At 39.0% G+C, this 23,928-nt stretch overlaps 1 protein-coding gene across 1 annotated transcript in view; it reads right to left on the bottom strand.

The window, feature by feature from the left end:
• Positions 1–23,928, bottom strand: part of CADPS (calcium dependent secretion activator) — a 575,524-nt gene that overhangs the window by 112,542 nt on the left and 439,054 nt on the right. The window contains exons 19-21 of the mRNA XM_036738381.1: positions 22,352–22,369; positions 7,728–7,834; positions 6,743–6,751 (exon numbers count right to left, since the gene is read on the bottom strand). Coding sequence (XP_036594276.1) covers positions 6,743–6,751; positions 7,728–7,834; positions 22,352–22,369 — 134 coding nt within the window. The remainder of the gene's footprint in view (positions 1–6,742; positions 6,752–7,727; positions 7,835–22,351; positions 22,370–23,928) is intronic.

The following is a 23,928-nucleotide window of genomic DNA, read 5'->3' as shown; positions in this document are numbered from 1 at the left end:
TGTCACACAAACTAATTTACTCACATTTCTCCACTGATAGGAACTATTTCTATTATTTCACATAGAGTAAACACCAAGCCATGTAAATCCTCTGTTGTCAATATTTACACTCAATTTTGTGTCTTTAAAATGTCTTTAAGTAGTTGTGGTGGGGATGGGGAGGGAGTGTCTTCAATTTCCTATCTGTTCCATAGAAACAATCAGCTAAAGTTGAAAAACATAGAGAGATTATGACTTACTTTTCTTAAGGGTGGGGGTTTGGGGATTGGAAACACATGTACATTGAAAACCAAAAAATATCAGTGAAGTAACTCATTTTCATGCACGTGGATTCTCAGAAATCATTGTGCAGGGTGTCTGGGAGTGACATTCTCATCAGCCATGGCCAGATGTGAATGTACTTCGAAGGCATGCATGCGTGTTTAGTAATCACTTCTGCCAAGGGAGCATGCAGCATGAGTGGTGATGTCCATAGGACCTCGTGGGCTCACTTGGAAGTGATAGAGCAAAAGAAAAAAAATAACCCATTGTCTTGCCTCCCCGCTCCCTCTGCCCCCAGTGGCTGAAAGTATTTACATCAGAAACACTTTTGAGCATTCACCCCAAAAGAAGATGGGAAGGAGACTGGAAACATGAAAGATGATTATGGAAAAGAATTCCATAAATGAAACGGGCTGTTCAGTGGCCAAGCTCTTCTTAGACCTATTGGTTATTGGGAATGTTCTAACAGCCATTAAGAGGCAGAATGTCTGCCTTTCTTCTTTCATGAGATTCCATTTTACTTACTTCTCCTTTATCAACATGGGGCTGGTTTGCAAATTAAATGAAAAAAATCAAGTCATGGACCATTCTACAAGGTCTGCTTGACTGGAGATATATAGCTATAGTTTCAATTTAACACATAGTAAAACCTCATTGGTTCAGAATAATAATGGGCATGGGAAAGGAGAATGGAGGGGACCAGTTCCCATACTCAAAAGCCCAAATTAGAATATATTTTAAAAGAATAGAATTTTTGTTACACTGGTATAATTCTAAATCATACTGACAAGTAAAATGAGTGAAGAAAGTGGACAAATACAACTCTTAAGAAGTCAATCTTTATATGCCATAATGATACAGGTATCATTTTTGAATTCGTATCTTCAGCACCTAGGACAGTGCTGGCACATATGGGCAGGGATCTGGCCTATGTTTTCACTGATATAGGGAATTCCCTGGAGTGAAACTCCTCTTCCACCAGTACAGGTTGGCCCCTTCTCTGATACTTATAGTCTTAGTGAGCTGGCTCGAACACTGGGATGCTAAGTGATTTTCCCAGGGTCACATAGCCAGTTTTTGTTACAGGTATGACTTGAATTCTGGTCTTCCTGGTTTCAAGGCTGACTCTCTACCTAACATACCATGTTGCCTCTTATCATACAAAGTAATTTCTTAATAAATGCTTGCTGCTTAACTGACTCATTGATTCGATATCATTTCACTTACAATAGTGGAAAGATAGGTGGTGTAGTGGAGAGAGTGATGGGCCTGGAGGCAGGAAGACCTGAATTCAAATCTTACTAGCTGTGTGACCATGGGCAATTCATTTAATCCTTTTTGCCTCAGTTTCCTCATGTGTAAAATGAGCTGGAGAAGGAAATGGTAAACCATTCCAATATGTTTGCCAAGAAAACTCTAAATGGGGTCATTAAGAGTCAGACATATCTGAAATGACTGAACAACACAACTTAAAATCATCAGTTACCAGATTGACAAAGACAATGGCAAAAACAATTCCTCTTTGTTTATACATTGGCTTAAGAACATCTACTAAATTCTTTTTCCTCTCCAGTGTGGTCCTAACAATTGACAGAAGAAGGAATCATTTCAAATTCTTGCCTCAGCAGGAACATCATAGGAATTGGAATTACCCTAAATTCTAAATTAGTGGGGGTCTGAATGAATGAGGTTTTACTGGATCCTTGTGCAGAGAGATGAGAGCCCCAAGGCTCACTGCTTCCTCTTTGGACACCTGGTTATAATCAGCATGGATGAAAACCCTCAGTCTTCCCTTTGAAGCTTCACCACCCCTTTTGTAAAGAGGCAATCTAAATACCAGGTCTAGGGGTGGGGAACCTATGGCCTCGAGGCCACATGTCACCCTCTATGTCCTTAAGTGCAGCCATCTGGCTGAATCCAAAATCAAAGGACCATACTTGAGGACCTAGAGGGCCACATGTGGCCTCAAGGTTGCCAGTTCCCCACCCCTCAGCCCAGGGCTGATGATTTTCCACCTGCCCCCTTCCCTACGTTAGACCGCATATCCATGGCCCTCTTAAAAAGCCAAAAAACACTTTCAAAGATCGAGGCACAGTATTATCCAGGATTTTTGGTCAGTCTCTTGGTTAGCATTATGATACAATGTGATAGAAGCCAAAAGACGGTTTTGCCTCAATACAACTGTCCAACAATTGTGGCTGTCCTAAAATGGAACAAAGGGCTGCTTTGGGAGGTTCTGGGTTTGCCCATCACTGAGGATCTCCAATGGGAGGTAAGATGAGCACTTTTTAGGGCTATAGTAGCATGGATTGCCCCTCAGGTATGCAGGCATACAGGTGGACTAAATGAACTCTGAGGCTCTTTATAATTCTGAGATTATGTGAGTCTATAAAAAATTAAAGACACCAAGGCACCTGTGAGATGTCATTTGTTCTAAGGGACAAGAAAGAAAAACCTTTCGAATAGAGTGTTTCTCCACTCAAATGAAAATGTAAATGGCACTTAGTATAATGTCTGGCAAATAGTAAGCATTGTATAAATGCTTGTCACCCTTCCCTTCCCTTTGCTCAAATCTGCTTTAGTCTTGCCTATCTCTCCGTTCTACATTATAATTCAAGGGCCAGGGGTGGCATCTAAGATCACATTCAGTAAAGGGCTCAGAACATGGTTGACAATTAATTAATTATTGAACAAACAGTTCCAGAGCAATGATACTCTTAACAACATGTCTTTTCTTAAGCTTATTTCCTAATGTACCTTAATATTGAGGCTTGGCTAGAATATGATGATATTTTTAAGTAGCAAAATCCATCAACCAATCTAAACTATAAAAGCTCTCAGGACCAATATAAATAATATTTGGTGTGTGTGTGTGAGTGTGTGTGTGTGTGTGTGTGTGTGTGTGTGTGTGTGTGTGTGAGAGAGAGAGAGAGAGAGCAAGAGAAAAAGAGAGAGACAGAGACAGAGATGGAGACAGAGAGCGACAGAGACAGACACAGACACAGAGACAGAGAGAAACGGTCAAAGAGAGAGACAGAGAGACAGAAAGAGAGAGAGAGACAGAGAGAGAAAGAGGAGACAGAGACAGACAGAGACAGACAGAGAGAGAGACAGAGGGAGAGCGACAGAGACAGAAAGAGAAAGAGACAGAGACCGAAAGAGATAGAGACAGACAGAGACAGACAGAGCCAGCCAGCCAGAGACAGACAGAGAAAGAGAGAGAGAGTCAAAAAGAGAGAGACAGTGAGAGAGAGACAGAGAGACAGAGAGTCATACAGAGACAGAGATAGAGTCAGAGAGACAGAGTCAGAGAGAGACAGAGAGAAAAAACAGGGGTGGGGGGAGGGAGAGAGAGAGAAGTATTTATTTGCGCATCCCGAAAGAATTGGGAACTCTCTAACCACAAATAACTTTGTTGGGGAGGGTGACCCAAAGAAACACCGATTCCAGTTTCATCCCAGTAAATACAGAGGGCACATGACTCGTTCAGCAAACAGCCTGGCTTTTCACTTGATGATGGAATTGTAAGGTCCTTGATTTCAGAATCTGTTTCATGCCTGTCTTTGTACCCCCAGTGCCTAGGATGGTGGCCGTGGCATATGGTAGGTTCTCAATAAATGCTTGCTTGTTGTTGAAAAGTTACTGTTACACTGCTGGTGCCGGCTAATGCAATTCTTGTAAATGTTTTAAGTCATTGTTAGTTAGAACTACTCTGGAACAGACCAATATTTCTTCAAACCATCTTCCACGCTATTACTATGCCATTTTATCTCCCAACTGCTTACCTGTGTGCTTTTAAAAACATTTTCAAAGAAAAGGAGGCATGTTTTATAGGCGCAATCACCCCCAAACGAAGTATTGTATATCTTACACACACGTTCACATGTATATATGTACCCCTGTATGACTAAATACATATATACATATACATACGTATACATAGAGAGAGAGAAAGAGATTGGGCAAAAAGAAAAGCAACAGTACAGGACAGTTTATTTTTTTATAACATTTCTCCCTGTTGAGGTTCTGAGGGCACAATCCAATGAGGAGGCCGTTGAGACGACATATGGGACAAAAAACTTATACTATCGTAGAGATAGTTATACAGCGCTGGGCACGCTCAGCTGCTCTGAATTTTCTCTGGGACATTGAGATTGCTTTATTTTGGAACTTAAAATGGTTTGAAAGGTCATTTGATGTGACAGACATTAAATTTATGCTGCATTTTTATAGGTCTGGTGTCACCCTACACTGCTGAAATTTGCATGTTATAATTTACTAATTTTCAGGAGAAGTCGCTGCTCACATATTAGAGTCACACTTTTCCAGAAAATAATCATAGTGAGGTAGGTCCAAAGAAATCAGATTCCCAATCAATCTTACTTGGCATTATAGACCCATCATTAACGATCCCATGCAAATCTTACCTTCTTCATTCCAACTTGTACCCCGGTTGGAAGGGATTTTTGTCCCTCATTCTGAAATCCCATACAACTTGTCACCTGTGCTGACCTTCTCATGTTAGTTATCTTTTTATGTGTGTCATTGTGGGTAGGATGCTAGCTGTGGAGTCAGGTATCCCTGTGTTCAGATCCTGTCTCAGGCCTGACAGGTGGTAAAATATGCATAGAGGGGACCTGGAGTTTGCAAGACCTGAGTTCAAACACAACTTCAGACACTTACGAACTCTGTGATCTTGACCCACTCAGTTAATTGCTGTCTGCTTCAGTTTCCTCAACTGTAAAATGGGGATTATAAAAGGACCTACCTCCCAGGGTTGTTGTGAAGATCAAATGAGATATAATAATTGTAAGGCATTTAGCACAGTGCCTGGCACACAGGAAGTGATATATTAATTTTCACTATCATTATTAGCAATACTATACCCTTGAAATAATAATACCATCCTCATAATAATAATAATAATAATAATAATAATAATAATAATAATAATAAACATTCTTAGTACTTTGCCTCTACGTGCTGGGACTTATCTATTAAGTCAAAGAGAGAATATATCTCCATTTGTGGCAGGAGCTCTCACATTAAACCATTTCTTTGTGTATTTCTCTAACTAGAGTATAAGCTCCTTGAGGGCAAGAACTTGCCCTCTTATAGGACCAGGCTAGCATAGGCTCAATGAATAAAATTGAATGAAGTTATATAGGTTTACAATTTGGCTAGGATGTTTTTGCTTAAGTGTGAGTACTATTAACTGTCTTTTTATATAAGTGAACTCAGTTTCTGGATCTCCAAAGTACACCCAGGTCATCATTATTCCTGAGCACAAATCTTATTGTCTTGAAAACAAATCTGTGAATTTCCTTTTGTTCTCTCATGGAATTATCTATGACAGTGATTTTTAATAGTAAAAGCAAAATATTTTGTGACAATTCCTGTCAAGATAGTTCTGGACAATGGTTAGGGGTCAGAAAAATTATGTTCAAAATTCATATTTTTCCCAGAAGGTTTGGTTTTTCTCTAGAATCTCTTTAGATCACAACTTTGTGAAATGTCATTGCATATTTTTTTCCCACACCACAGGTAGAGTTTTAAAACAACTCAACTAGAACTCAGTGCGGCTCATAGTTTCCCTCAATATTCATGAACCATCATAATAAAATGCTGAGAATACTGGTTATCCCATGAGGGTTGGTATGGTGGAGAAAGCTTTCTTGTTGACTCAAACTAAGGAAGAACTGGGAAAACCTCCTACAATCTCTTGAAGAATACACTTGATGACATGAGTAAATAACAATATGGCAAGATCTTTACTCACATTCAGGGGGAAAAAAAACCGCAAACAACAGCAATAATAAAAAACTCAGTGAAAGTCACCTTGGGCAGGCCATGCCTGAGGGACAAGGTAAGGGCTAAGAAAAAAAAACCCTGCAGATTTTATTCACTTTTCTGGTATATTCCTTATAGCTGTGCAAAGCTTGATATTTCTTTGGAATCATCCTCTTAAACATAAGGAAATATCATGGCCTTCCACCTGGATTTGGGAGAAAATATTCGCTCTTGGCCACTCTCTCTATATATAAATACCGTATATATGGTTCACACACAGACAGTATTATAAGAAGATTAGTACCATTCTAACTAGCTACTGGTCACTAAGTTCACTACTCATCTGGCATAATAAAGGTGAGTGCAGACCAACACAGGTAAATACGACAGGCTAAGTAAGGAAAGAGTCCAGGCAGGTAGGGTTGTGTTGGGATGTAACTGCAGTCCTTTTTCAATATACTGATTGCTTCATGCATGGACCAGATCGCCACCCCACATTTACGCTTCTGTGGAGGGAAACCAATTCCAAAAGCAGTCCATCTGAAGGTGCTGTTACATTCCTTTGGGGGAGGAGGCAGAGTTACGAAGCAAGGAGCGCCCAGGTAAAATCCCATTGGAAAACACTGCATTAAGAGGGCATGCACGAAGTATGACAGTAGGTGACTTGTTTCATTCAGTTTGAGTCACATACCTCTTTCCCCTGCCAGGATCATCCAAGAATGAATGAACAGTAGAAAAATAGGGAGGAAATTTAAATATGCAATCAGGCATTAGTTGGGACTGGTGGATTTATGGTATGTTAGATTTTAGTTAATTGTATTATCAATGTTCATTAGATGGTGGAGTTATCTTTTTAGGTGGTTGAAATTGCTTTTATTGAGTGCCTTTAATGCCACCCATCTAAATGTGAAGGAAAAGAGAGAGTGAGTGCATCATTCAAGAAAAGGATGCCAAAGAGAGCATTGTTCAATCTGAAGCTTAAAATGAGTTGGGGCATATGGCAGTTGGGACAGAATGGATTTAACAACAAGCTAGACCTATGGAGTTAGTTCCTCACAGGTTTAGGGTTTTGTTAGAGCTGGCATTCTGTGGCATTGCAAATACCACAAAAGTGGTCTTTTGGACATGATGACAAGCTTTACTAATTGAGGTTAATGTTGGAAAACCTACATGATGAGCAACACAGAATAAGATCCATCTTGTCACAGCATTAGGAACCCGAGGTAAACTAGAAAACAAATGGAGAGTCTACTGTACAGTAGCAAAGCTTAGCGACAAATTAGAAAACGTTGCCTCGTATCCACACAACAACGGACCAACACAAACACCACCACCAACAACAAAAAAGACCAAAACACACCCCAGGACCAACTCTACATTGTGAGAATAGAATGAATTTGGGAGTCATTGCCCCTGGGCTAGACTTACCTTGTTCTCTTGATGGCTAAAAACATCAGAAAATGGTGTCCAAATGGACAAAACTCAGCCCACTCTTGAAGATGAATTACCTCCTCAAACCTTCTGGGCCAAACCATGTTCAAGAAAGCCCAACTATGTAAGAGGATATGGCAACACCTCCATTACAACACTTGGCATGTGGGAAAAATATGTTCTAAACCACAGGGAGACTTGTCTCTAGGGGATACCAATGTCCACTGCACAGAGATGTTACTCACCTCTGCATGATGCTCTTCATTTTGCTGGAGGACTTCAATGACTAATTCCGCCAGGCGAATTGTGTCTTCTAGTTTTTTGGCAGGAGTGATTAAGCGGCCTACATTTTCTGCAGTACAAGAACTGGAGTTAAAATTCATCACAAATGTTGAGCAAGTGTTGCGGCCATTAGAACTAGTGGGTAAGAGATCCCAGAATAATTTAACAGCTTAAAAAAAATCCCATGCAAATGTTAAATGCTACATCATTAGTAGTGAGCAAACCATGAAGCCACTTTCAAAAATTATTATAAAATTATGACAAAACAGTGCTCCAGCTTGGCTTCTGCCCATTGAGTTTTCAGAAATATGCTACTGCCTATTTCAAATTGAGTGATAGTGACATTTTGTACCCACAAGAGCATTCTCTAAAGACAGCATTATATGCTAAGACTACCTAGAAACCCTACTTACAGAATATTGATGCCACATCTCCACTGTCGAGAGCTTCTGTATGCTTTGGCAAATATCATGTTCCTGGGTAACATTTGTACTAAAGGTCCAAATAGTTCATTGGCACAAATTTTTAAAAATAGGCCAAATTGAAGGATATGGCTGTTTCAAGCAGGGCTGGAAGGGGATTGGAAGAAATGCTAATTCTTTTTGGACAAAAAGGCCTCTGGGTGTAATTGTCTCATTGTTAACATCAGTGCATGCTCAATTGTAGGGTCATAGAAAGAACATTAGGTGGTTTTGCCCAACTTTCTCTCATGGTAGGCTGTTTGGATTGGAGCCCCTCTGAAGGGAGGCTAAGTCACAGTAGTTTAATAGGGTTCTTGCTGTAAAAAAAAGGCCGTGTATGTGTGGGGTTAACCATATTTTCAGAAACTCTACCTAGGACACATGGTTTCCTCATGCTATACCTATTATGATCCTTCCTAGTGGATAGAGAGGAGCAATCAACTCTCCTCAATATGCCCACTTATTCATTTTAGCAGGAAAGTATCTCTTTTAAGAAATCACTGGGGAAGTGCTGTAACTAAGTGTTGGTTGATGCCTTTGCTCATGCCAGAATTCATGACTCTTTGGCTATTAAAGCCAAAAAAGGCTATAAAAATAAAAAAAAATCATAGGACCATAGATTTATAGCTTGAAGGAACCCCAGAGGCCATCTCATCCAATCTCTTCATTAAGTGGCTTGGCCAAGGTCACACAACTAATAGGCTCCTGCCATATTCTAAAAGAGACCAGTGATTGCATACTACTATTTTTGCACTCCATGTCTCATCAGATAAAGCTGGGTTAACCTGAAAAATTTAAATCCCAAGATTGTGTGTGTGTGTATGTGTGTGCATGTATATGTGCATGCATGCATGCGTGTGTGTGTGTGTGTGTGTGTGTGTGTGCGTGTGTGTATGCTGAGATATCCTTATAAGAGAAGGTTTGAATTGGGTCCATCTGGACTCTCAATAGAATCCTAAAAAAAGCATTCCGTCATATCCTCCTCCTCCTAGCCCTGTTAATATCTTGGGTGGTTAGGGGAGCAGAGTTAATTAGCATTTAGCTTAATTCCTCAGGAAATAGAGCTATTTGCTTCAGGACCATTGGGCTTTTTGTGAAGGGAGGATAGATATATTTTGGCCTTAATTTGGTTCTTTCCTGGGGGTGGGGAATGGATTGCTTTGTGGACTTTTCATTCTTTATCTTTGTATTGCCAGCACCTAGGACGGTTTGAGCAAACAGTAGGAATTTTATGAATTAATAAAAACTTGTTGGTACAATACATAGAGTGCCACAACTGGACTCAGGAAGACCTGAGTTCAAGTCTAGCTTTAGATACTTAGTAGCTGTGTGACCCTGGGTGAGTTTCTTGACCTCCGCCTCATTTTCCCCAACTGTCAAATGGGGATAGTAATAGTATTTACCTTCTAGAGTTGCTGTGAGAATAAATGAGGTGTTATTAATAAAAAAGTACTTAGCACAGTGCCTGGTACATGGTAGGTCCTATAGAAATGCTTATTCACTTTTCATCCCTTCCTTCCCTCCTTGATTAATTGCATTTGTTCTTTCTGTGGCTCAGTAGCCATTAGCAAATTGAAATTGATTTCATAGGAGACTTTCTCTCTTGACTCAATTATATAGTAGGAGATTGTAAATACTTTAAACAAACTTATCAGTTCCCTTTGTGCATGATCACATCTGATTTATACATGACGTTTTCTCCCTTAGAATGTAAATCCCTCAAAGACAGGGACTATTTTTGTTTTTATTTGTATCCAAAACTTAGCACAGTGCCTGGAATATAGCAAGTGCTTAAATATTTCTTCATTGATTGATCCATGGATGGATAGAGGGAAGGGTTTCTCTGCTGGGCCACAAAGGATATTAACCCTATCCCTCCAGCAGCAGTTGAGAATACACTGATGAAAAATAAATTCAGATTTCTTAATGCATTGTAGATCTTTATTTTTTATTGTTTGGCTTGGGGAATGCAAGACACCCCACAACATGGCCCTTTGAAGTCCTATGAAAAGAAGGTGATTTTGGCTGTGCTTTGTGGACAACTGACTGGCTGGCCAATGAAAAATGGCTTACTGTCTGAAAATGAGGGAGACCTGAAGTGTCATAGGCTTGTGATGATTCTCCATTACGGAAACAAAAACTCTCGAGTCATGCAGAGGGATGGCCTATGCTAAGACTCAATGATGGTGACGTTCATGCTACACCCAGATAAAGGGAAATGGAGCTGGCATTGGGAGACCAGGCTCCCAGTGGTGAGGGATGCCATGTAAGGATTGTAGAGGCTAATTAGTCAAACAAAATATTGTGTACTTGAGGTTACTTACCTGTGGGTTATTTTACAAGTAAGCAAGGACAATTTTACCTGCTGTCTTAAAGGTCTTATAAAACATACTGTTTATACATGTCTGGGTAATAAGTATAGGAGGAGGTATTTTCATGTTGACAAGTTACTTTACAAAGTGAATTTTTCTTTGTTAGTAGTTAACATTAATATTTCCAAGGGATTTGAAAATTCCCCATCCTATGCATATTACCTATTACATATACACCTATACCTACACACATACACACACACATACACATTGCCTAGTATACACACCATCCTGTACATTAATACATATCTGCTGGGGAGCCCCACTTAGCGCATCTTTAAAATCTCTCATTATCTTTTAAACAGTTCAGAGTTCTGAACTTTGGGCAGCATTCACTAGCTCTAGCATGATTTGATTTGATGTGACTTGTTACTTACCCTTCTGAGTTGACAACTTTTATACAGTTGCTTTGAATGATTTTTTGCATTTGGAGAAATTTAAGATGCTTTAAGCAGGTCCACTAAAATATATGTATTAATACTCAGGAGTTTTTGATTGACCACTATCTATCTATCTATCTATCTTGATAGATATGCACATATATGTATATATGCACCTAACCTTTTCATGGTTGCTTGCAAGCATACACATATATGTGTTTGTCTGTTGTGTTATTATATATATAATATATGTACATATATTATATATACAGCCAGTATGTTTAATAAAACCCCTTTCAATTCTTAATTTTAAAAGGCAGCCATCCAAGTTAATCACTTAATAATCCTCAGTCTACAACACCCAATCTGCTAATTAACCTATGCAACCAAACATTTAATTTTTGAGGTGTTCGATAGAGGATGAGTGCCCAATTAATAGAAAATGGATTTGTGGAACTTCTTAGGAGAGATATCTGTTGCCTGGCATTTTTGTAGGTCATCCATTGGCTAAAGGATAGATGTCGATACTGAGAATGCTTCTCTAAGATGCTGTCTTTAAAGAAGATTCAGGGGTAGAGGATCTTGCTAACCAGCAGAGGCTAACAAACACACACATATGTCTAGAACTAATTTTTTTTCATTTGTTGCTTGGGGTTTTACATGTTCAAAACTGTCTCTGCTATGCTGCAATATCTTTGTGGTCCTCATGTCACGGTAGCAGCTGGAGCACTGGAGGCTGAACAAATACAGTATACTTAGAATGACATTTCATACAACAGAATTGAAGCTCATACGTATAAAAATTGTCATGCAAAATGTTATGCAACAACAATGTTATTTTGTGCTGACATTGAGATTTGAAAATGTTGCATATGTCAGACATTGCTAGACAAAAAAATGTGGACATTTGGAAAGAAATGCTATTCTTCGAGTCTCTTAAAAGCCTACTAAGTTCCAATTGAGAGCTGAACAGTCTCGGCTTTGGAGTAACTACCTGCTAGGTATCAAGACCAAACCAAATTTCAAGGAAAAAAAAACATGGACAGGAAAGCCAACTAAACTAGAAAACAGCAGAATGAAGGAAAGGGAAAGCATTACTGTACTTGATGTTTGCCTAGGTATGCCCTTGAGTCTCTGAGTTAGCATGTTAGTCTGCCTTTGTAAGGATGGAGGAGGCCCTCGTGGTGGCTGGTGAGCTGTTCAGGTAGATGAGGGGAGACAGTAAAAGTAAAGAGACAAAGTGACTTTAACAAATGACTTTAACAAATAAGATGACCAACTTGGAACAAACCAACAGAACACAACCATAAATGGTGATACAAATGGAGAGCTGCTATTGTCCCAGGATATGTCAATGGTCCCTGGGGGGGGTGTCATAAGATTGGACAGGGAACAGCACTACTTGACAGCTTCTACATCCCTGGTGCTCCCTGGTCACACAAAAGATGACAATTTCCTGTTTTTAATGGAGCCGATGATCACATGGACATTATTAGCTGGTTGAAAGGATGTGGATGTCATTAGCTGGTTGAAAATTCATTTTGAGAATGATAGTACCAGTGTTACAAAGATTGCTTCTTCCGTTCTGATAACAGGAAATATTTCTCAAGTAGTCAGTGATCAGAAGTCCTGGTTTCTAGACCCAGTTCCCACCACTTATTGGCTTTGTGATTGTGGACAAGTCAATGAATCTCTTTTGGAGCCTTATTTTCCCATCTGCAGGATGGGGGTGATCATCCTTGCCCTGCCTAACTCTTGGGGTTGTTGAAGGGTTCAAAGGAGATGACATTTGGGAAAGCATTAAAATACAGAACATATTATTAATTATTAGGTATTATTATTTGTGTCCTTGACCTCTCTGAAGAGGGGGAATGCAAGACTAATTGCTATGTGAAAGTTTTTTTAAAAGAGGAAATGTCTACATTAGTTCAAGGTAGCTGGAAAATATTCTTGCTCCATTTGTGGAATTTAAGCCTGTAAAAATCTGTCACTTGAAAAAAAATGTGTGGATTCTGATTGTTTTCAGCTCATTTAATTATTTTCAATTTGGAATTCTCATGGCTTTTATATTGTGGGTTGAATCATATATAAAAACTTGCCAGCTCTATCAAATATGTTACTTGCTATTCCAAATGTTAGAATACTGCAATTCGAACTTGACCCATCTGTCATATAGTTTACAATATCAGCCCAGTAGAAAATTCTATAACAATAGCCCTCTCTTCAGTATAAATACCAATATCCAGCAATATCTGATTCTATAATTCTCCCCCTTAATGAGAGTCTCTGGAGCCTTAGGAAAGGTACTCCCTGCTAATATTTCTAGTTCTTAGCAATCTGTATGGTGAGGGGGCCACTTTGTTGCCAAAAAGATTTCTTGGTTTGCTTGAATTTTCAATGGGGAGGAGGAAAAAAAAACAGATTTGGCTGCAGGTTATAGGAAATAGATTTTGGGTGTTTTGAATTCTAGGGGTGTTAATAAAGGGATCGGGATAGCGGGATGAGCACAATATTCTGCTAAGCCATCTGTTTCAAAGCAAAAGTTTAAAGGATCCTTTTCAGTGCTGGACTCCTTGAATGTGGCAGTGTTGGATGTAGAGTTAAAAAAAATTGAAATGCTTCTGGCTTTGCTACACTTTGGAATGTATCACAGGCAGGCCCCACTTTAGGCAATGGACGTGTTATCTGAAAAGTTGAGTACAAAGTTAAGTTAAAAAAAAAAGATCTACTTACATGTTAAATGCTCTAGGAGGAATTACTATTTAAAGAAAGTCCACTATCAATCCCTTTGCAAAGCGAATAATAATTTTTTTTGGCAGATCTCAATGTTTTGCTTTTTTCCCTCCTCAGAAAGAGACTCTGGCTTCTTCTATACATCCTGACTCACTTGTCCCCCATCATGTGTTACTTAGGATGTGCCATCTACATTTGACAACTCATGAAAACTCCTTGTCTGGCCTCACAGTGACAATGGGTCTTCTTTATTCCCAGTTGATTGTTGACTCATAAAATAATGAAATAAGCTCATTGGCTACTCTATTACTTAAGAAATGATGGATAATGTTTGAAGGTCTTGAAGCATTAGGAAGAGTTATAGAAAGGGATTTCTTTCTCTTAGCTGCCTGTCTTAGGTGAGTGGGAAGGTTTGCCACCATGAGAAAAAAGGAAAAATAATCGTAACACTAAAAACCCAACCCAGCCCATCATACCTGGAAGTTTCCCACTGAATTTACTCAATTAGCATAGCTTGTGTTTACACAATGAAATCACTTTGGCTCCAGAAAAGAGAGTGCAATGTGACCGATACAAACAAAGAGAGGCTTTTTTGGAATGCTCACATCAGCCAAAAAAGAAAGAAGGACGAGACATTCCAATTAGCTCTCAGATAACCTGGCCAGCTATGGTTCTGCTGCCAGCCACAGAAATAGCCATGAATGGATGGAACTGACAAGTTGCATCAAGAACCAACTTCCCAATATGTTCCTGAGGACACCAGTGTGTGGGCCTTGTCACTATTTAAAAACACTAGCTCATACAACTTTATTTACAGTATCCTGGGGTGGGATAAAAGCAGAGAAAGAAGCCTGACACCAAAGAGACAGCTGAGAAATGCCTTCGAGAGCATCTAGTTTCTTTGAGGCTGCATGTACATGGGCAAATGAATCAGAGATTATCAAAATCTTCAAATGTCAACTAGTCCCCATGGAGAAATGAACAATGGTCCCAGTGATTCGATCAATGGAAAGCTTCAATTTCCTTCCTCCGATTTCTTTTTTCTTGAGCCCAGAAGAGTATAGCATGAGTATACTGTTTTGCATATGATATTTAATCAATAAATGATACTGAATAAATGGCTGAATTATCCACAATTCCCTCCATTGTTCACTTTACCTGCAGATACTGTACAATTCCTTTTAATAACAGGTAAATATTTTATTAGTGCTTTTCCACATCATTGTTACCTTTCAATAACCCACTTCCATTCCTAAAATAGAACCCTTCTTTGTAACAAAGAAATTTAATTAAGCAAGCCAAGCCAACATGCTGGCACATCAGACAGTGTAGATGCCAAATAATTTTATACTGCTTTTATGAAAACACATTAGTTCTTCAGGAGAATGGTCACCAAACAAATTATAGTCCACATTGCCCACCTTAAAGTCTTCAGATACTTAGAAAAGACCACAAGCTAAGGCACATGTATTTTCAAAATCACTTAAGCTCCAAGGGGCTGGGTCAGTTCCATGGGAGATTTTCAGTAGACTGTGATCTTAAACCTTATCTAGCTATTCTTGGAGAACAGAGTCTTTCCTTCTGACAGGGGAATGTTGAGATATCTTTTCAAATATGAGCAAAGTCATCTAGAGGAGAAGAGCTGAAATCATCCTCTCTCAATTCTAACAGTTCACTGATTTCTTCTTCTTCCTCTGTCAGCTTCTATACAACACTAACACATGGGGAGAAAAGTGAAAACTTCAGACTATTACATGACAGTTATTCCAAGTCAAGTGTGTGACCAAGAATATCCAAATTTCAGGGTAAGAATGCTCAGACTCTTCTGAGTATGAGGTCCCAAATTTCTTTCTAACACCTTATACATGAATGTATGTATGAATCTATGTATCTATGTATCTATCTATCCATCATCCATTCTTCCATTCACATGATAGTAGTTGTGCCATTGTACTTTGGATTGAGCCAGCTTCCAAATATGTTCTACCAATTATGAATCTACCATGAATTCAGCAACATTCTTCCCTTTCCCTCACTCTCCCATATCCAGTTAGTTGTCAGTATATCTCCACTAAGTCCTCTTCTCTCTACGCAAAAGCATGTGTCCAAATTTGTCATTTCCTCTACCCTAGACTACATTGCAACATTCTCTTATTTGGTTTTCTTGCTGCCATTCTTTCCTCTCTCCAATCCATTCTTCAAACAATTGCCACCTTGATATTCCTAAAACACAGATCTGACCATGTCAATTCCCTACTAAAAATATCAAGGCTCCCTATTACCTTTAGGAGAAAATACAAAAACCACAGTCTGGAATTTTAGACTCTCTAATATCTAGGTACCATTTCTCAAAAAAAATTTAAACATCACTCTCCCTTTCTAATGACTTATTATATCCATCCCCTAAGTAAAAAACACATTAGTTCTTCATATGGCACAAAGCTTGGAGGGGTAGCTTAACACACCGATGGTAGAATCAGGATCCAAAAGCATCTTGAAGTCTAGAATATTGGGCTAAATCAAATAAGATGAAATTCAATAAAGATAAATCCAAAGTCTTGTATTTGAATATAAAACCAAACTTCATAAGTATGATATGGGGAGTCAAGATTAGATAGGAGTTCTGAAAAAAGATCCTGGGGCTTTAGTGGTCTGCAAGTTCAGTAGAGTCAGTAGTGTAACATGACAATCAAAAAAGCTAATGAGACTTCGGATTGCATGAAATGAGGCACAGCTTCTTGGAATAGAAAGACGATGGTCTCATTGTATACTGCTTTTGTCAATCTTACTGTCTTCAGTCTATGCTTTAAGAACAGTAACTGATGAGCTGAGGAGTGTTCAAAAGAGGCCAAGAAGGATAGTAAAGGGCATTGAGTTCATGTCATAGGTGGATTAGTTGAAAGAACTAGATGTGCTTAGTTTGGAGAAGACTGAAGGTGGGGAGCTTCAAATATTTGAAGGCAGCTGTCCAGGAGAGACTAAGGCTTGGCCTATTTGGTCCTAGAGATCAGAACCAGAAGCAGTGATTGGCAGTTATAAACAGGTAAATTTGGGCTGCATGTCAAGAAAAAAATTCCTAACAATGAGAACCATCCGAAAGTGGAATGGGCAGCTTCAAGAGCTGGTGGGATCCTCCCCTCCCCCACCCTCCATACTTGGAGATCTTCAAGCAGAAGCTGGACATTGATTTGAATGTTTTACATGGAATTCCTTTCAAGCATAGGTTGGAGTAGATTTCCACTGAGGTCTCTCTTAACTCTCAAATTTTGTGGAAAAAAAGAATCTTTCCTTATAGCAAAGAAGTTCGATAGAATGAAATAGGTCAATACAATGGGTAGACTGACAGTGTTTGTCTCATTCCATACCTAATTAATTCTATCACCCCTCTGATGAGAGTTCTCTAGATTCATAACTGATCATTGCATTGGTAAGTTTGGAAATCCTTTCATTTGTTTTCATCTGTGTTTTTATGGTCATCCTGTGTCACTTATGGTTCCAATTTTGTTTTATTTACATTGCCCTCCACCTATTCTTTGTCCCAACCAAACTGGCCTTCTAATTGTTCCTCTCATGCAATATTTCATGTCTTGCCTCCATGCATGAACATAGTTAGACCCTCATATTTGTAGCACCCTCCTTCCTCATTTAAGCCTTTTGGAATCTCTGCTTTCTTCAAAACACAGCTCAGGTGCTATCTCCTATACCTTTTCCGATCCGCATCTTAATTTATTCCTGCCATCCTTCTCTCCACTCCCTCTTCTCTCTCCACCTCTCAACCCCTACTCTTTCTTGTTTGAAAAACAATTTGATTTTGGACTAGATCTTTGATTATATTTGCAAAAGACTTCTCCCTATGCAGATCACCACCTTCGCTGGAACTGTTCTAAGTTGCAATTAATCAACATTTCTTCATCATGACTATCTGCCAAGCACTGTGCTAGACTCTGAGGAAATGAATACAAAGAATGAAATAAGCCTGCTTTCAAGGAGATTATACTCCAATGTCTTGTCTTGAGGTGTTGCCTAGAGCACCAAGAGTTTGCAGAACCTGATTAGGGTCTCATGACTAGTATATGTCAGAAGCAGAGCTGGAGCCCAGGGCTTCCTAACTCTAAGGTCACACACGGACACAAGAAAATACTTTAAATAACTTGGTACTTATTTTTGATCTATTTATCTGTGTATGCATTATATTCTCCCAGTAGAATACATATCTCTTGAGGGCAGGGATTGGTTCCTTTTTTATCTGTATCTACAGTGGGCAGGAGAGCATTTTGCATGTTATAGGTACATAATAAATATTATTGAGTTGAACTGAGTTTTAAAATGAATTTGTATCTTTTTAGTCACAACAATATCTATAAAACATCAGAAAATACAGGTGTGAGACACAGTATTTATCCATTCTATTGAAAGTTTACTTGCTTATTTGCTATACTCTTTGGTGTCTATATGGAGTCAGAGATCAATTGAAATAACTATGAGGGTCTGTGATTTGGTGGCTGGCTGGAGAATCAGAAGACCTGGGTTTGACCTAGAGCTTGGCCACCTAGCTGGGTAGGCTTCTCAGAGCCTCAGTCTCTTCATTTATAAAATGGGACTAAATGGCCCAGGGTTGTTCTGGAAATGTCTGGCATTCCATAGATCTTTCCTGTCTCAAGGTCTTGTCTTCCCAAGTCAACCATAAATTCCTGTGGGGTGGGACTGACCCTTCTTGCTGCCCTCTGTACATGATGTTCCTTCTCCCACCTCCATGACTTTGCCTAGGCTGTTTCTATGTGAGGAATGCTTCCTTTCATCATCCACCTTCCTACCACCTACTTGCGGGATTCCTGACTTCTTTCAAAGACCAGCTCAGTTGTTACCTCCTACAGAAAGCTCTCCGATTTTCCTGATCTTCTTTCCTCAGTTATTAGTTCTTGTGTTTCTCTCTCTCTCTCTCATTCTCTCTCTCTCTCTCTCTCTCTCTCTCTCTGTCTCTCCAATTACTGTGATCAAATAAGATAATATTTGTAAAGTGCTTAGCCCGGTGCCTGGCACATCATAGGTTCTTTAGAAATTCTGTTCCTTTGCCCTAATTTATATTGTGATGATTCTTTATTTCCCTGTGTATGTATATCCTTTCCTTCACTAGAATGTCAACTTCCTGAGAATAGGGACTATTTCTTTCCCTTGTGTCTTCTTATCCCTAGTGCCTAGCACAGTGCCTACAACATTGTAAAATGCTCAATAAATGCCATGGGAATGGAATTCATATACTTGATGTCGGATAGCCTAGTGCTTACTGAATCACAATTGCTTGTTAACTCAAACAACCATTTTATTTTGGTTTCTTACTATAAAGATCCTTGTAATTTCATGTAAATGACTGAGAGTGCTAAATAGCCAGCCTTGTGTGAGTCACATCACTAGAGGAATTTTGTCACCTCTGGTCTATTCTCAAGGTTTTATGTGATTAAAGATATGGTTATTACCCACTCCTTCCTTAGGATTGTAGATTTAGATCTATAGGGGGCATTAGCGATCATATAGTCAACACCCTCATTTGACAGATGAGGAAGCTGACCTGAGGAAATGACTTGTTCAGGGTTGCCCAGTTAAATTCATATCCTACCATTGGGATTTGAACCCAGGTCTTTTGATTACAAATCCAAATTAGTAATGGGCTATGTGCACTTGGGATGCTTGTTTCCTTTGTAAAGTGACCAGCCTGATAGCCTCTGATGCTTACTACCTGTGTGACCCTAGGGAAGTCCTATCACTTCCCTGGGTCTGAATTTCCTAGTTTGGAGGAAAGAAAGAGGTTGGATTAGATGACCTCTGAAGTCCCTCTAGATAGGGCTCTAATCAAATGGTTAAATTTTCAGTGTCAGTAATTGCTACAAATCAGGACTTGTTTTATTGTTTTTCTTTTCGTTTTGTATATGTAAGAAAGTTTTAATAAAGCAGATTATTAAAATTATTAAAATTTACTAGCATATTCCTGCTTCTTTCTAAACCTGGGCTTTGTACACATGTTCTTTTGAATGTTTTGATAACTGCATTTTAATATAATTGGTTTCCTTTGCAATCCTATGTATTTTATTTTGTGCACTTAAAAACATGATTCTAAGAAGGGGGAGTGGATTACATAGATTTTTCCATTCTGCCAAAGGGGTCCATGATGCAAAAAAGGTTAAGAACACCTGAGCTAGACACACAATCTAATGCTTCTATGGTCTATACTCTTAAAAGTCAGTTTGATAGGAGAAAAGATTCATTTATCTTCCCATCATCTAAGGAAAAAAATGTATCCTTCAGTATAACATAAGCTCATTGAGAGCAGGGAACCCAGTTCTTACTATAGTGCCTTGTAGAGGTTTAATAAATGCTTGTCGACTTGGATTGGAGAGGAACTTTGTTTTTGGGCAGATGCTACCGGAAAGAAGTGGGTTCCACATCTTCTTGACATGTATCACAAAAGAAGCCCATTACATAAGAAGGTTTCAAAGCAACGGATGAGTACTCAGCTTGTAGTACTCTTACAATAAAAGTTTAAAAACAGAAAAGACAGTTCAAACTTCCTATTTGTTATTCTTGTTTGTCTACCTGTCTACCTTCTCATTACAAAGGAAAATGTTTCTTAGCAAAGCTGATAAATGAATAGGGATTGCATTATGAAAAAGACAGAATGAAAAGTGAAGATCTAAGACTTCTCATTTCTCTCTATACTTGGTTCTCACATCTGGCATTTTACTAGAATTTGGCTCAGCAGGAAGGTTGCCACAAGGTTATAAACTTTCTCTCCTCTTCCAAAGACTAAGGAGAGGTTTCATATTTTGTTTCAAGATGATTATTTCAACATTATAATAACTTGCCATTTTTACTTATTTATGCCTAGTGATATTTCTTGGGGGAAGTAAAGGGGGAGATAGAAGCAATAGCTCAATTTTCCTTTTGAAAAAAGGAAGAGAAGTTGAGGATGAAATACTTTGAAAAGTAAATGAAGAATTAGATGAAGGTCATAAGCTGAGAGAGCTGGTCATTGACATCCTCCTCTTTCCAGAAGGAGGAAAAGTTTCTTAATTGAGCAAGGATAAGCCTTTGAGGCTCCCAAGCAACAAAAGAAAGAGTAGCACCCAACCTAAGAAACCCCCAAATCCTCATTTCTACTTCTCAGAAGTCAGTTTTTGCTCGTGGGAAGAGGGCCTTGAGTTGGTTCCACAGAAACATTCCATAGGAAGTTTTCTACCACTCACATAAGAAACCAGCATTGGACCATATAGAAAGCAATATTCTGAATGGCTATAGACAAGATCCATAGTCACTCAACTGTTTTTTAATTCCTGGGACTCTTAGCATGCTAAGAGGGGGATTATAAATGTGCTCTGCTCACTATGAAATTTTCCTCCAAAGGAACATAGGTAATGAAGTTTTATTTTTTAAAAAAGTCAATATATTCCTTTGCTAAGTTCATGAAGATTAAAAAAATCAACAAACATTCTGCATTATATATTATAGATGATTTATTACATATGATGCAGATACATTTGATAGGACCTGAGATTTCCTGGGTTTGGAGAGCTCCCAATGAATAGCTAGTTACCTCATCTATTGGCCCTTTCTTTGGAATTCGAGGTCTTACAGAGTCTTTACAGAGTCTTACACCTCTGTAAAGCTCAGTGACTTGCCCAGTGTGTATCAAAGGGAGGATTTGAACCCAAGTCTTTCAGATTCTAAGACCAGCTCTATCCACTCCCCCAGCTGCCTCTCCAGCAATACAAATGCATGAAGAAAATGGGTCTCACCAGCTTGTAGATAGATATGACCAATGAATTAGTAGATAAATGCTAGGGAATTGCCTGAGGCACATAGAGATTATAAGTGACTTGCCCAAGGTCACACAGCTAAGGATAAATGGGATTTGAACCAGATATTCTTGACTCCAAGGTCAGCACTCTATCTACCAGGTCATACTTCTTCTACTGTTGGCAATAGTAGTTTGAAGTCAGGATCTTCCTTTATGAAATCTACTCAGAGGTGTTATTAATCAACAAAGACAGAATGTCCAACTACTTGGAGCTTCCCAGAAGGTTGCCCCACAAGGAAAAGTAACAAAAAACAGTGGAAAGCGTGGACTGCCAAGACAAACTACTCAAACAATTTACATCCATTTTCTACCTACCCACAAATTCTATCTTCCCACACATTACAAACGACAATAACACAAACATAATCTCATCTAGCTCCATTGCTAGTACACAGTCACTGAATAACATAAACTTCTCAATAGGTCAGAATACAAGAAAAGAAAAAAATGGAAAATAAAAATGAGGATTAATTGGATTCAATAGCCTTTGAAAGTGAATATGACCCCATAAGGCCAGATCAGTAAAATGTTTGCGTCAAAAAATGGAATGATGTTCCATTGAAAACGAGAAATTCTGTTCCTTTGAAGTTTACGCCTCTATCGAAGTTCTCTAGAAGGTCAACAGCTAAGGGGTATGATGTGTGTTGAGACAGCACAAATTAACTCCTTAAGCATTATTGTAACTCCACTTCAGTCTCTAGGAGTGTACAACTTAAGGAGCCCCATGAAAAGAAAATACAAAAATAAACTGAATATAACTCTTTAGTTTATAATGCATATACAATTGTTCACCTGTGTCCTTTTGATTCTCTATATGAGAGAGGGAGAGAGAGAGCAAGGAGAGAAGAGAGAAATAAGAACAGATATGCAGAATTAATGAGCAAGTGGACCAAAATGCCCCCCACTTATGTGTGATATATGACATTCGAAAGAAAAAATGTTGCCCCCTGGATTCCCACCGCCCTGAAGTATGGGGATCAGCAAAAAAGGCTCCTTCACAGAGGTGGAAAATGCTGCACAAATAGAAAATTAGTCAAATCAAGGTCAATGTGGAATTAAGCTATGAAACACACACGGAACTCTCTATGTGACAATTAAGTCATATGTTCTAGCCAGAGCTTGGAGGAACAGGACCAATCAGTCTAAAGAGAACAAGAACAAGTGACTGAGCTTGAGAGATAACAGACAGGAGGCATATGTGCACTACGTGCTACCGTAGGCAGAGAAAGGACTGCTTTATGTACTCTTGGACCCAGAATAGTTCTGAGATCTTACACATGGAAAAGAAAGGCAAGACTTGCCCCTACTGTCCTTCCTCTAATCCCTTGCTCATTGCTCCCCTGGTGTAGCTGCTACCTTCTGATTGTGTACCAGTGACAAGTACTTTACAAACTGGGACTACACAGAAGCAAAGTAAAAATGCATTCAGGTCACAGACATAGAACAACAGAAAAAAACTTACAGACAAATCGGAGTTTATCACAAACAAATGGCTTAATTGTCTAACCTTGTTTTAGGCTGATAAAAAGTGACCGGACTTCTCACACTGGGGTTTCACAGACAGAATCAACAGACAAGCCAAATGCTAAAAGACTTGAAGCAAGGAAAGTGAGTTGGTTTGGATCTGAATTGTCTTGAGGTAATGAAAACAGAAAGAGTGAAGACAGCATGGAAAGGAGGTGGTAGGTACTCACGAATGGTTAAATCCATCACTTGAGAGGCCAAGCAGAAGACAGGATGCTCATACATTTCTCTCTTTTTCCCTATAAAAGAGGATTTGGGCATGCAAGAGGCTTAGGTCAGAGGTAAAGAGGTTAAAGGTCACAGGTCAGAGGAAAACGTTACATTAGCTCAAAAGGAAAATAGCCACAGAGTATTTTGGGATAAACACAGGATAAAAGAAAAAGGAATTTTAAAATCGAAGATCTACTGGATTAACCATTCAGCATGCCATGAGTCACAAGAGAGGCTGTGACCATGATTGTACAAGTCTTTTTGGAATCGTTTGCAAGAATACAATGACCAAAACATCATGGATAAAGGGAGACAGAATCTCATTGGTTTAAGGCTCCGAGATACTAAGGATTTCAGACTTTAGTATCTAAGGCTCTTGAGGTATTTCTTCATAAACATAGTCGCCAGCAATATTACTACAACTTCATTCCAAAATTCTGTCATTAGTGAGAGCTTTGCAAGTCAGTAGGAGATGCTTGAGTATCCAAATTTAAGGTGGTATTTTTTTCCTCTGCTGGTAAAAACAGCTGTTTGTAAAGGAAAGTTGCATGGTAGTAATATTTTTGAGTTTGCCACGTGCCCACACACAGTGGACTATGCTCATGAAAGAAAACCTAGTGCATGCAGCTGGTGGA

This window comes from Trichosurus vulpecula, chromosome 9 (genome assembly GCF_011100635.1).
Source record: "Trichosurus vulpecula isolate mTriVul1 chromosome 9, mTriVul1.pri, whole genome shotgun sequence".
NCBI classification, from domain to species: domain Eukaryota; kingdom Metazoa; phylum Chordata; class Mammalia; order Diprotodontia; family Phalangeridae; genus Trichosurus; species Trichosurus vulpecula.
This window is presented reverse-complemented; position numbering and strand designations above follow the sequence as displayed.